The 14,447-nt window shown below is 43.5% G+C and overlaps 1 protein-coding gene and 1 pseudogene across 2 annotated transcripts in view; one reads left to right on the forward strand and one right to left on the reverse strand.

Moving 5' to 3' along the window:
• LOC148022818 (putative magnesium transporter NIPA4) overlaps positions 1–13,450 on the reverse strand; it is a 66,552-nt gene extending 53,102 nt beyond the window's left edge. The window contains exons 1-2 of one of the 2 annotated variants that reach the window (XR_015693546.1): positions 12,474–13,450; positions 12,281–12,337 (exon numbers count right to left, since the gene is read on the reverse strand). Coding sequence is in view for 1 of the 2 variants with exons in the window: in XM_087695741.1 (XP_087551867.1) it covers positions 12,281–12,337; positions 12,474–12,717 (301 nt within the window). In the remaining variant the exon portion in view is untranslated. The remainder of the gene's footprint in view (positions 1–12,280; positions 12,338–12,473) is intronic. The other variant, XM_087695741.1, reaches the window with a different exon arrangement.
• LOC148022820 (uncharacterized) lies at positions 2,973–9,252 on the forward strand (annotated as a pseudogene).
• Positions 13,451–14,447: the final 997 nt, after the last annotated feature.

Below are 14,447 nucleotides of genomic sequence, written 5' to 3' on the forward strand. Positions count from 1 at the left end.
GATTGGTTGATCTTCAAGAAAACAAGTCTAGTAGGAAACTCAAAACCCTACGTTCCGACAAAGGAGGGGAGTTTGTCTCCAACGAGCTAGCTAGGTTTTGTGCAAATCATGGCATTTACCAGGAGTTTGCCAACAAAAACACACAAGAGAATGACATATGAGAACAAAAGAATCGCAATGTGATCAAGATAGTGCAAACTATGATGGAGCATTAGTATGTCAGAAGTGGTGCAACAATGGAAGCATAGACAAGTGCTGAAATAAACTGTTGAACATAAGACAAAAGAACAAAAGAACAAAAGAACACTGCAAAAGAAGAGAACTCAGAGATATGCTTGGAAAACGGAATCCATATGTCAAACACGAGAATGACGCATACAACAGTGAGTAACTAGCTGTGTGGGCACCGGCACTCGCTCCTCTCTCCAACAGGATGACCACCTGAAGAATGATAATTGAATGAGAGGAGGAGAAGCCACTGAATAAATAGGCCCAAAATATGCCAAATATGGCAGTTGATCGGCCAGCAATAAATGCCTAAAATCACTCATATGACCACTATAAAATGCCTAAATTACCTAGTAATATCAAGCATAGCCCACACTCATACATGAGCTGACTAGACTGCTAACACCCTCTCTTAGATCATGGGTGACCTGATACAATACAATGATATAATGAAAATTGTATACAACAAAGAACCACCAGAGTAGAACCATGGATACCCAAGTAGTGGGTGATCAAGCCACCACCAAGGTGCCTCAAGGAGAACCTGAGGTTAATGTCAATCGTACCAACTCTTGAAAATAGAGAAAAGTCATAACAGATCTTAGTGTCTGTCAACAATGTCTCACAATAGCATACAAGACTATCTTGTCAAAAATACCTCCGAACATATGTGACCATGGATTCCCCGCCTTTGGCCAAGACCACCAAAGTGTCCCCTCACGTAAACTCAAGACTAGGAGCCAAGCCCACTCTCTATCAAATAAACAGCCCATCATGAACCTGGACATCAATCCCAGCTCCAAGATTTGAACCTACAAGACTTCGATCGGTGCATCACGAACGTCCCTCTCTGGAACCTATACACCTGTATACCTATATAGATGAGGCACGCCTGCCCCATCTCACCACCCTCTCACACTCCCTCTGGCATCGGAGAGTTGAGGCATGATCATATCATCTAAACTAGAAAGCAACTCTAAGGAAGGGGCAATCAAGCCCTTTCCGCAATTTGAAGAAATGGATCCCTTCCGCACCGTGAATTGCTCCTTGGCTGGAGAATCGGAGTCGGAGTTTGAGGAAGAGGACACGTCAAAGGAGGCTGCATCCTGCTGTTTCTACTTCTATGAGGTTGCTAACTCCTTGCAATCCTTCTACAAGTGGCCCCTCTTACCACAGTGATAACACTAGGCCTTCGACTTCTTCTTGTCACCCCTCTCTGAAGCTATAAAGGCCTCACTGGATCCGCCATAATGAGATGAGAGCCTCCCCTGTAAATGCAAAGATGTCTCATGCTCAAGCAGCATTGAGGACATATGTATTGTAAAGTTCACAAGTGTAGAGGATGTATGCACCCTCAAAGCATTCGCCACTCCATCAAACTCTGGGAGAAGCTTGTAGAGTACCGTATCCACAAGATGTGCCCTTCGAAGGGTAGGTTGCATGTGTCGAAGCTAGTCCTGTACCTGTGTAACATAAAGCAAAAATGACTTAATGGTGTCCTAGGACTCAAACTTCATCTATTGAAGCTATCCATAAAGAGTCACAGCATGCATAGGGGAAGGTGCCTCCTACAACATCTAAAGCTTCGGCCATATCTCTGGGGATGTCCTACAAGAGGTAACCACCGGTAGAACTTCTTTAGAAATACATCAAAGTAGTGCGCACAGGCATCATCCGAATCCCATGTAAGCACAACTTCCTCATGGTTGTCCTCATCAAAATCGTCGAGAAGAGGAAAAGGAGGACACTAAGGGCAAGGAATAGTTCCACATACAATGTACCAAATCCACTTCTGCACAAACCAAGATTTCATCACAGCACTCCGCACAAGATAGTCAAATCCATGTAACTAATCATCTGTAGAAGTGCACGGAGGAGCCATCTAGAGAGGAGAAGAAGAGAAGATAAAGGATAGAGGGTATACAGAGAGAGAATACAGCCAAACCAACAGCAAAGACTTTAAAAAATGAGAGTTCACATGCAGTGTAAACAAAAGTATTATCAAAAACGAAGGCCAACTGCTGCAAAATGAAGAAAAACCATTCAAAAACGGCTTGTACAAACAATCGCTCAGTCACAGTTAGGGGCAAAAAACCAAAAACGCAAGCTGGTGTAGCATTGAATGCAGCAAACTGACAATTGCAGGCTAAAAGCCAAGCGCAGGCTGAAAACACAAGTTGCTGGTCGGAAAAATGCAGGCCTGATCAGCAGGAGGAAGAAAAACCTGTGATCAACAGAATAATCACAGCACAAACCTAGATCCTACAATCTGATACCACGTTAGAAGTGGTGCAGTAATGGAAGCATAGACAAGTGATGAAATAAACTGCTGAACACAAGACAGAAGAACAAAAGAACAAAAGAACACTGCAAAAGAAGAGAACTCAAAGATGTGCTTAGGAAATGGAATCCATATACCAAACACGAGAATGACACGTACAACAGTGAGTCACTGACTGTGTGGGCACCAGCACTACCTCCTCTCTCCAACAGGATGACTACTTGAAGAATGATGATAACTGAATGAGAGGAGGAGGAGCCACAGAATAAATAGGCCCAAAATATGGCAGCTGGTCGGCCAGCATTTAATGCTGATCAGCCAGCAATAAATGCCTAAATAATCACTCATATGACCATTATAAAATGCCTAAATTACCCAGTAATATCAGGCATATCCCAGACTCACACATGAGCTGACTAGACTACGAACACAATAGACGCCTCAATGTCTATGGGCCAAAGCAATGGCCATCGTTGACCACATCCTTAATGAATCCCCTCCATCAGCCATGGTTTGTATGACATCTTTTGAGGCTTACTTTGGTCAAAAGCCAAATGTGTATTATTTCAAGGTGTTCAAGTGTGATGCTTACATTCATATCCCAAAGAAACATAGGGATAACTTTGAGCCGGCTTCCAAACGACAAGTTCTCACGGGTTATAACTCACAATCACAAGGATACAAGCTTTATGATCTCGTTTCACAGGAGGTATACATGAGTCCGGGTGTTCAATTTATGGAGCTTTCCATTGCAAAGAGAGATGTTAAGCATCCTGTACTTGGAGATCCAGGTGATAGTTGAGCACCTCATCCAATGTCTTTAGAGCCTATGTCTCTTGAGGCTCCACCATCAGTGGAAAAAGAGATTGCTTCACCACCAGATTCACTTGTTGAGCCTACCCCAATGGACATTCTAGAGACTTCAGCAAAGGCGTAGTAGTGAGGATAGTATTGGCCTCTTCCTTGGGCCCATGATACACTCTGTGATGCAAGGATACAGGGAGTTATTGAGGAGTGGCAGCTGCAAGACGACCTGCACAGATCTTAGAGGAACCAAGCACACTCCAACAAGCTTGCTTATACTAACTATTGTTTGATATCTCATGCTATGCAAGATAGGAAGCCCACCTTTGTGAAGGAGGCTTCGCAACCACAGCATTGGAAAAAGGCTAGGGAGCAAAAGTTGGATGTGATTGAGCAAAATGGCACTTGGGATCTCATGCTTCGGCCTGCTCATTAAGTAGCCGATTGGCGTTAAATGGGTCCTTAAGACCAAGTATCATAGTGATGGCACTTTGGATAAGCACAAGGCAGAACTTGTTGCAAAACGATTCATGCAATGGCTAGGAGTGGATTTCCATGACACATTTGCACCTACAGCTGAGACTACCAGTAGGGCCATTCTTGCCTTAGCCATCCATAGGAGATGGCAGGTTTATCAGCTTGATGTGAAGTCTGTATTCCCTTAATGGAGATTTCATAGTTGTCAGGTACGAAAGGTACGATACGGTACGGTATGATAAAATACGGTACTAACCTTAAAATTTTATAAGGTATGGTACGATATTAGTATGAAAAAAAATAACTTGATTATTTTGGACTAAAGATAATAGAATAGATATTTCAAGTCTAAATAGCAATGCTATTAGAGTATGTAAGATGAGTACTTGAGGGTTCAGGGTAACATGCCAAAACCAAATGTTGCATGCGCAACATGCGCTACTGCTATCTACAACTTATAACTACATAGATGGGAGTGGATACATCATACATGCATAATCATACAAATAAGAGAAGTGTGGGCTTGAGAGAGAGAAGATTGAGAGAAATTGTTTGAATCTCAAATAACCTAATCTCATGGGAGAATCATATTAATATAAGGAGCATTTAGCTCGTCCCAGAGTGCAATTCAAATGGGAAAGATGTATCCATTAAGTTGGTACCTTATGGTACTAATACGTAAGGTACGGTACCTAAAGTATGGTACAGTATCAAACCTTTCGTACGTGGTAGTAGTACAACTAGAGAGAGAAAGGCTAGAGAGAGAGTGAGAGAAGGTTGAGAGAGAGAGAGAGAGGAGAGACTTGAGAGAAAAAGAGGGTGTGAGAAGCTTGAGAAAGAGAGAGAGAGAGAGGCTTGGGGGAGAAATAAGAAAGAAAGAAGAAAAAAAAAAGAAAGGAGAAAGAAAAAAAGAAAGTTGTAGGCTTAAAGGAGAGTGGCCAAAAAGTGCCCATTTTTTCGTACTAAATCGTACGGATACATACCGTACCGTACCGTACGGATCAGTCCATACTACGTACGGAGACAACCCAGGGAGATTTGAAGAAGGATATCTATGTTGAGCACCCTCCTGGCCTTTCCTCATCAAAAATTGGACAACACGGACAGTTGTTGTCGAGTCGGTTGCATTAATTGCAACTAACTTGCATTATCTAGGGCATTATTTTCAGCCTCTTTATAGGCTTTATTTCCAGCAGCTTCTGTAAGTTGTGTCTCACATATTTCAAGCTGTAGACCATGGAGACTGCCTCAGGGCTCATGGAGACTGAGATCTTCGAAGTGGAGACATACGCAAATATTCTCTCTGCACCCGTGTATAATTCTGCAACCTTATACAGCATTCTTCACTACAGATTTTCTATGTTTCACTTTCTCTTTCTCTCTCTCTCTTCTCTCTCTGTTCCCTCTTTGTCTCGGTCATTCACTTCCACATTGCTTCACTCTAACAGTATCAAGGCCGGTGCTCTTCTAAAGAGTATCTTGTGGCTATCGTGGAGAGCTTGGTTTTGTGTGAGACACACAACGATATGTAATTGATTCACAATGGCTCAAACAACTCCATCTTCAGATCCTTTGATGCTTTCTCATGCTACCTCTTTAATGGAAGCCCTGAGGAAGTATTATGGTCTTGAATTGGAGGATAATACTCCATCTATTAGATTTTCTTTTAGGGATCATTCACAACGGCCTAGCTTTTCTTCATCTCATACTCCTTCACAAGGTATATCTCAATTGGAACACTCCACTAACGAGACTAATCACCTCCCAGGCAGTTGAGGAAAGACTATCCACTCAAGACACAGTCGAAAGTTCAAACTCTTCGCAATCAAGCCCAGTGGCAAGTTCATACAGTTCATTTTTGTGTGAGTCTGATTATATCTATGCTGCTCCTTCAGTTATGCAGGGATCGATTGTATGCTCAGAGATGTTCCACAACAAGGTAATCCTTCATCTTTTATTTCATTGGAGTGTGAATTTGGTGCTTCCCATTCACCTCCACATTTCCTACTCTTCCCTCCCACCTTCTCTTCACATTTAGATTTCTCTTATTTCTATCTAAACTCTTACTTTAGACCTACAATAGATCATTGTCAAGGTTTTAGGCCATCACTAGACACTCAAAAGCATACTACTCTACACCTTGTACATCATTAGCAAAAATGCTACCCTTTTACAATGTGTATTACACACCCACAAGTGCATTACTCTCTATCCTCTAGTCCTATTGCATGGGGAACCCCCCTCTTGCACACTTTTCCGATGATGCCAATGGTCAGTCTTCTTCTTTCGAAGGAAAAGGAGAATGATACACCTCAAAGAAGAAGGAAAAAGAGAGTGACACACCCTCACAAAAACCCTCCTGGCCAATCGGTAGCCAATGAGCACCCTTTGTCCAATACCTTGACCTCTCTAGAGTGATCACTTGGGTTCCCTTGGTAAGATAACTATTGCCTCTATAGTCTTGGTAGGCCATTGGGCAACTGACAAGCACCCTTTGTTCGATGCCCTAGCTACTTTGGGATGGAATGCCTTGGGGCAAAATGGGCTTGAGCTTTTTCTTTCAAACCCTTCTTGGTTTTAATTTTGGGCTTGGGAAGGGGTGTTAAGCTAAAAATGCATTACAAATTGATTAGCTCTTTAAAAGGGCCCCTAAACATGTAATTAGTTTCATTAAACGGTGCATGGTCTTAGAGAGTTTCTATGTCCCATAAGCAAAACCCTAATTTGGGAGGATCCCTCTTCATCTATGCATAGACACACTACCCACCATTCAACCCATCCTTGTTTTGCAGGTTTCCACCTTCGGCACCTCCTCCAATGGCTGACCAGGCAACTACTCCTATAGCCCCAAACACCTGCATTTTCAAGTTGTGCAGGCTGCCTTGCTGTTCAATCATCTCCTACACATTAGTCAGCCGGTGTTTTCATCAATGCAAGCCCATTCAGCATCTGACACACCTTTCTCAACTGCCGTCCTGCTGCCTATAGTCTCAATGACCAGATTTCAGCCTCCAATTGCGGTGGTACACTACTGCATTTACCAGTTTTCAACCTCCAAATTGCTGCATTTTGGCGACCAGCCTGCTGCCCTTTGATTTTCAGCACTCTCTCAACTGTACAGCACTCCAAATCCGTCTCCAATGGATGCATAATGATTATCAAACCTGATCAATGACACATCAGATCGTCCCCATTCTCTCAACTTTTGCCTGCCGCCCTTTGATTTTCAGCACTCTCTCAACTGTACAGCACTCCAGATCCGTCTCCAATGGATGCATAATGATTATCAAACCTGATCAATGACACATCAGATCGTCCCCATTCTCTCAACTTTTGCCTGCCATCTCAGCATTCTACTACCACATTTCGGTGCCCTTCATAGTGACAAGGGACAGGTTTTGGGAACAAAAATAGGAACGGGGTTGGGAACAGGAATTGCCATCCCCTATTACCACTCTCACAAGGGGACAAGATTGGGACGGTTCAAGGATAGGTTAGAATTGGGATGATAAGTTAGAAAATGGCCATCCCATCTCGCTATTGCGCCCTCACTGACGAAGAATAGCAGCATGCAAGGACTGTCTATAGGAGCCTTGTATTCAACATTTTCCTTTTTTATCAATGCAAATATGTTCCCTCTCTCTCTCTCTCTCTCTCTCTCTCTCTCTCTCTCTCTCTCTCTGTGGAGAGTGGGCAAGAAAAGCACAGAAAGAGAGAGCTCAAAAGAGCATGCACTCATTCTCCGCTTCCCCACCATGGAGGCTAGGAGAGACTTCCTAGCTCAACGCCGTACATTGAAGGGGACCAGTGTGATGACGATCTCACACCAACCCAACTAGCCCACATGAGGGAGTGCATGCCAAAAATTAAGGCAGACAGGGAGGAGGGCAAACTCGCCTTCTACAGAGAAGGGAGAGTAGTAGTCATGGAGAGGTGCCACAAATGACGGCGTGAGACCTATGGGACCTATGGGACCAGCCTTGCAGTGGCAATCTAGAACTGTAATGGAGCCCTCCGATTGGATGTGGGAGCTTTTGAGAAGACATTCAGAGGGAGAGATATAGTGTTCTACTCAGAGACACATCAAGGACCACATACTACACTTCCACAGGTGACAAGCTATAGGTGGGAGTCAGCTTGCAGGAAGGAGACACGCACAAACCACAGTAATCGCGGGTCAGGAGGAGTGGCAGTGTTATTCAGGGAGGAGCTACAGCAGATGATCCAGGTAGTCCGCAGAGATGAGCAGGCCAGATACATGCGGGTGAGAGTGCGTGGTAAGGAACGCACTTTGTATGTTGCCATATTCTATTTTCCCCCTATGACGTCCCGATACGCCCCACCCAAGGGGCAATCACCATATGTGGCTTTGGATGAGGATATTTGGGAGTTCTCGAAGGAGGGAGAGGTTATCTTACTAGGAGACTTTAATGCTAGGATAGCCTCCCATCAGATGTCTTTCTTTGATGCATCTAAGGAGATGCTACAGGAGCAGGATGTGTCAGAGCTACAGCTGGAGAGGACATCTCAGGATATGGGGGAAGTCACCGAATATGGGAGATACCTTGTGGAGATGGGCACAACACACAGGTTGGCCATTCTTAATGGCCTAGCTAGATACCCCCTATCCGGCGCCTTCACATGTTATCCTCACCAACATGGTGCCAGCATAGTAGACTATGTTCTTACCCCACCGATGCTGATATCTCACATCCACGACCTCTCAGTATCCCCACGCCTTCTCGGAGTTGCAATGGATCATGCCTACCTATCATTCACCATCGACCTCCAATTCACTGATACGCAGATCCATCATGCAGCTCACCGGCACCCGAGATACCTCTTTTCCAGGGAGACAGAGGATACCTATGAGGCAGAGATCCTTAGATTGTTACATGATGCAAACCCCGACCTTCCACTACAGGAGTTGACTCAGCAGTTCAATGAGGCCCTACACATCGCTGCAGGTGTAGCCTTTCCACACTCACGACCCACACAGAAAGCCTCCACCGGGGTGACCTCGAAACACCTGGTATGATGATGAGTGCCATGAGACCAGAGCAGGCCTACAAAGAGAGATAGCACTGGGGTCCACTACCCACGAACAGGCACAAATACTCTTTAGACGCCTCAAACGGCGAAAGAAGAGAACATTCTTGGCCCAGCTGGAGCAAGACCTATATCAGTTATTCTTGAGCCAGGACTCTAGAGAGGCTTGGAGGCTTTTCAAAGAGCATTGCCCGACCACACCTATTATGTCCCCCGCTGTATGGGAGGAGTATGCAACTAGTCTTTATACTGTGGAGGGTCAGGCACCTCTTCTTGACCCACTTGAGCCTTGTCCAGAGACCACCACTTTCTTTACAGAAAGTATGGTCCCAGAGGCCATTGACAGACTTAGCAAAGGAAAGGTACAAGATATAAGGCCTCAATGCCACATGAGACCATTAGAGTTAAGCTAGCAGCTACACCGATTGTGGTAGAGGCCCTCACCCGATCGGTCGCATACATACATAGCCTATGGGACTTACCCAGACACAGATATGCACGGTTGGCCCTTGAGTCCTCCAGTCAGCTTGCCAGAGAGGGTGATACTTCATGTTGGTATGCACAGATGTCGGCTTGATTTAAGCTGCATGGATTTAGCATGGACAAGTTACCCCCCTTCTAGTACTCCCTTGATGCATCATCTCTTGATCTGAGCAGGTTAGAGATCCGCAAGATCATCAGGATGGATCTTACCCAGTTGGATATCAAACAGACGTGGTTGATGCCAAGGCAGGAGCTAGGGACAAAGATGGCTTTCTACTGTGTGCATTTCCTTCATACTACAGATTATGGATTTATTGTTCGCCCGAGATACATGGACACCCACCTTTCCCATGGGATCAAATGTACTATTGGCTAGTTGCGCACCTCCTCACATTAGCTAGAGATTGAGACTGGTAGATATAGATCCATCCCACCAGAGGAGCGCATATGCCAGATATGCCAATTAGAGCCAGGGACAGAGGAGCATTATATTTGCCACTGCCCAGCGTATTATGAGGTCCATGATCGTTTCCACTGTCTCTTTAGAGATGGATTTGGACCACTATCTAGAGTCATGGATTTTACCGATCAACGATGCCTTGGCCTCTTTCTTCTTGAGATGCGACAACTTCGTGACATGCGCCTCAGGAGTACAGCTGCTCCAGGACATCGAGGCCCTTCACAGAGGCAGCTCATAGACTTCTTTGCAAAGGAGACTCAAAAGACTTCAATACAATTACAGCCACAGTTCACACGAGAGCCTCTCTCACCGCCACAGTCCACACACAAACAAGGAATACTGATTGATCGAGCTGTTCAGCTTAGCCGATCCAGACGTCCTAGGCCTCGGCACAGACATCAATGACACCTTCATAGGCGGATACAGGGGATTATTGCTCGGGCTAGAGCTAGATCCTCCATACCCACATGAGATTGTACCATTTGGAGCTCATTGTTACTAGATAGAGCTCTATGTTTTACACATAGCCATAGTTAGTTTCCTTTCTTATTTTGCTTTGTGCTACATACATATTTTACCCAGACAGTTGTACCATCATACACACGATTGTAACTCATGGTCTCATAGGTCATTTTGGCCTTTTGTAGACGTTAATATATATTATTTCTCTCTCATGTTCATGATCTACTTTCATTGTGCACTGCCACAAATAGTTGTAAGATAAGTATTAATATAACCTCCTATGCAAAGGTCTTGAAGTTGCTTACAGAGGTAAACAACACATGCCTCATTACATATCCGATAAAGAGAAGCAAGCTAATCCCACAATATTTATACTAATGAGCTCTCGAACTGTGGATAGATGATGGGGAGAAAGTGTGAGCTTTGCTCGCATAGCTTTACTCTTGGAGGAAATAAGGTTGAGTACACTAGATCTTATGTGTATATAGGGGTCACATTTACAAGACCCACATTTTCATTGTAAGATGCACCAAGTGCAAGGTTGAAAAGAGGTTATGCAAAATTGGAAGAACTTGAGGAAAAATATGCATATACTCAATTCTAGGAACCCTGGACTAAACTGTGACTATTTGATACATTGGTTAACCCAGCCTTGCCATACACATCCCCGATATGGGGGTCGAGTCTTTGCAAAAAGATGTAGAAGAGTATTGAGAAGCCATTAGTGATGATGATTACTCACATAATACAGAGCAAACCATCAGTACACCATGAGATTATTAGAGAAAAGATTGAAGCAACACCTGTGGTCATAAAGGTATTATTTCAATCAGTAACCTACTTGCAAAGAATATGGGAGCTCTCTAAATATAGGTACCTGCGATTGGCATCGACTTCCTCTAGACAGTTAGCAAAGAGTGGGGACACACATTGTTGGCATACAAAGATGCAGTAATGGTTAGGACACATGGACTAGAGATGGATGCACTCCCACCATTACAGTACAGTCTAGATTGCCCATACTTAGATGTCACTCATATAGAGCACAATCATGTTATCAGGGCAAATATTATAAAGATTAACATAGATCATACATGAGTGGACCCCCTAAAGCCCCTTGGTATGAAGTTGGCACAATATCAGCACTATTTCTTACATGTATCAATAAAGAGATTCATTTTCAAGCCAGCATACATGGACATCCACCTCTCCCCATGGGATACACAAATAGATATGGACATTGTCACACCAACTTTGGATTGAGATAGGATAGTATACACGTCTGAGGATGCATGCATGCTAGTTATACCAACTAGAAGTTGAGTCTAAGGAGCAATTCATTCATAGATGTATTGTAAATTATGAGGTTAGAGGGAGATTCCATTACCTTTTCTGATAGCGATTTGGGCCTCTCCAAGGTGATGGTGTATGAGGATCAAAGATGCCTAGGATTGTACTTATTCGAGCTCTAAACATACAAAGAGAAGCTTGTGAGGAGCAGGACAAAGACAAAGATAAAGTCAATGAGCCAACAGGTTCTTACAGTTTTTCTCAACACTAGATCCAAAGCTAGCTTACTAGATGCTACCATTCCAATAGTGCCACCACATCATCCACGTCTGAGGGGTCACAGCAAACCAATCAACCACATTCCATAGAGCATAGCACCCACAATCCCATCGATGCGCTCGATATCCTTACCTTCCACCAATTTGAGCCATCATCACTTACCATCAAAGAAAAGTACCTTCCCTTAGTGGGCTCAATGTCTTGGGCCACCCCAAGATAGATATTCTTGCCTCTAGGAGGGTACAAAATTTCTAGAGATAGTCATCATGATTGGTCATTTTTCATTTTCATTGTTGTTCTCAAGTCGAGATGACATGTTCAGAAGTACTCATTTCTTTGTCTCATAGGCCATTTTTCTTTGTGTACATGTGTGTGTGTATGTGTGTGTGTGTCTAATCAGTTCTTTACGAACATTAATATGCTTGAAACCAATTGATCTAATAAAACTGTTGGAGAATAGAGAATACTTGTTATCATGCCAATCCACCAAAGAGGTTCATATAGATATGAATAGCCCCCAACTCCTGCCAAACACATAAGATATCTTAATGCTAAAGGCAAGACATCTGTCTCACATCATTCACAACAGAAAATACTAAACTTCTCCTTTCTCAAGAAGAAGCAATATTCAAATTAATAAGTTCAAACCACAAGATCTACCTGCCCGAACTCCAGATGCACCAGCTCGCCTGAGTCCCATCTTCTTGAGAATGAAGCTCGTGCCAATGAAAACGCTAGACAGCAGGGCAAGGATAAGCCCTATCAGGTTCTCTGATGAAACACCAGAACCAGTGGTCATTTTTGTGTCTGCATTTCCTACAGCACCTTCAACCAGGCTAACCTGTCTCATCCCTTTCAAAAGCATAATGTCCACTGTTTTTAAGTGCAACAAACCATGCGTCATGTGATACAGGGAGCACCACACATTCGCTGGTCTGTCCTTTCAAGTATGCCAATTTGTTGTTTCTTCGTGTTCTACTTCGGGAAGTCGCCTTCTTTTGTGAAGTGCATCGAATGAGCACTTTCCACTCCTCTTCAGTACAACAAACCACGAATCGTGTGTTACAGAGAGCTCCACAAATTTGCGGCCCTCTCCGTTTCTGCTCTTTTCCCTTCTTCTGCTTTCAAATTTTCATTACTTCCTTCCCCTGCTCTCTAATGGACCAATCTGCAGTTCCCTTTCCTGCGATATAATATTCTCGGTGGTCTTTTCTTCTGCTTCCTCCTATTTGGCCTTATTTCCTGCCCTGCTCTTCAATGGACTAATCTGCAACTCCCTGCACTTGCAGATGCGTTTCTTCGTCTCCGTATTCGGTTCCTGTGTGTGTCGTCCTTTTTCCTGGCTACACTTCTTCTCCGCTGACTTGATTGATGTCCTCTTTATCATGCAGGCAATCCGCGTCTGGATCAGCTATGGTTCACGCTTAGGCAGCTGCGATGGAAGCTACATTTAGAGCCAATGAGATCGCGATCGCGGGGAGGGTAAACGCCGTAAACGACGATTCACGAGGGCGTCTGTGTAGAGTCGACATTGGAGTCCGAACTCCTCGAAAAGCTGCGTGCAACGACAAACACGGCTGCGCTTCCGAAGCCTATCAGTACGCGACACGTGTCAGGCGCAACGCAAGCACGTGCCAGTAAAGAGAGCCCCTCGCTACAAATTTATAATAATACCCGTGCAAAGGAAGGAAATCAGAAACCTTTTCTTGCTGATTCTGAGTCTTATTAGTAGTATTAGTATTTGACGAGCATCCACCCATCTAAGGGTTTCCAACCCATCCTGTCCAACTCCGAAAATTGTCAATCTTTATGGAAGTGTAAATATTTTGGGTAAATGTTTATAGATTGGTAATAATGAAGAATACCCATCCAAAATTGAAAGCAATTTAGAACATCTTATTATTATATTATTTTAGCTATAGTTTGGAAAGCCCAAAACCTCCATAGGGCTTTCTGAACCTACCCATTTTTCAAAACCTCCCTTTTTCAATTAAAACCCCCTCCCTCCTCTCCTCTTTTTCTCACGTGCAATATTTTATTTTCTCTTCCCCTTCCCTTTTTTCATTAAGACCTTCTCTCCCCCCCCCCCCCCTCTCACCTCCCTTTTTTAAATTAAAACCCATTCCCCTCTCTCTCTCTCTTATAATCTCTCTTTTTCTTTTCCCCATCCCCTTTGAAAATATTGCAAGGCTTAGGTTTTCTCTCTCTCTCATGTGTAAGGCCTAGGTTCTCTCTCTCTCTCATTAAATATTTTAATTTAAACTTTTCTTTAATTAAATATTTTAAAAGCTTTTTTTACTTTAAAATTTTTTGAACATAGTTTTTTACACACTTTGAGAAGGAGATAGAATAAAAGAGAGAGAGAGAGAGAATAAAAAGAAGAAGAAGAAGAAGAAGGATAAAAAGAAGAAGACGGAGAGAGAAAGGGGAGAAAGAGGAAAGAGAATAGTTTTTTTAATTAAACATTTTTCTTCTCCCCCTCCCCCCTCTCTCTCATGCGTAGAACCTAGGTTCTCTCTCTCTCTCTCTCTCTCTCTCTCTCTCTCTCTTTCTCTGTGTTAGATTAAACTTTTTAATGTAAACATTTTGTTTAATTAAAATAAGGAGAGAGAGAGAGAGAGAGAAAGAGCAAAA

The sequence above is a fragment of the Lygodium microphyllum genome, chromosome 16, assembly GCF_053477565.2.
Source record: "Lygodium microphyllum isolate KBCC chromosome 16, Lygodium_microphyllum_v1.1.10, whole genome shotgun sequence".
NCBI classification, from domain to species: Eukaryota; Viridiplantae; Streptophyta; class Polypodiopsida; order Schizaeales; family Lygodiaceae; genus Lygodium; species Lygodium microphyllum.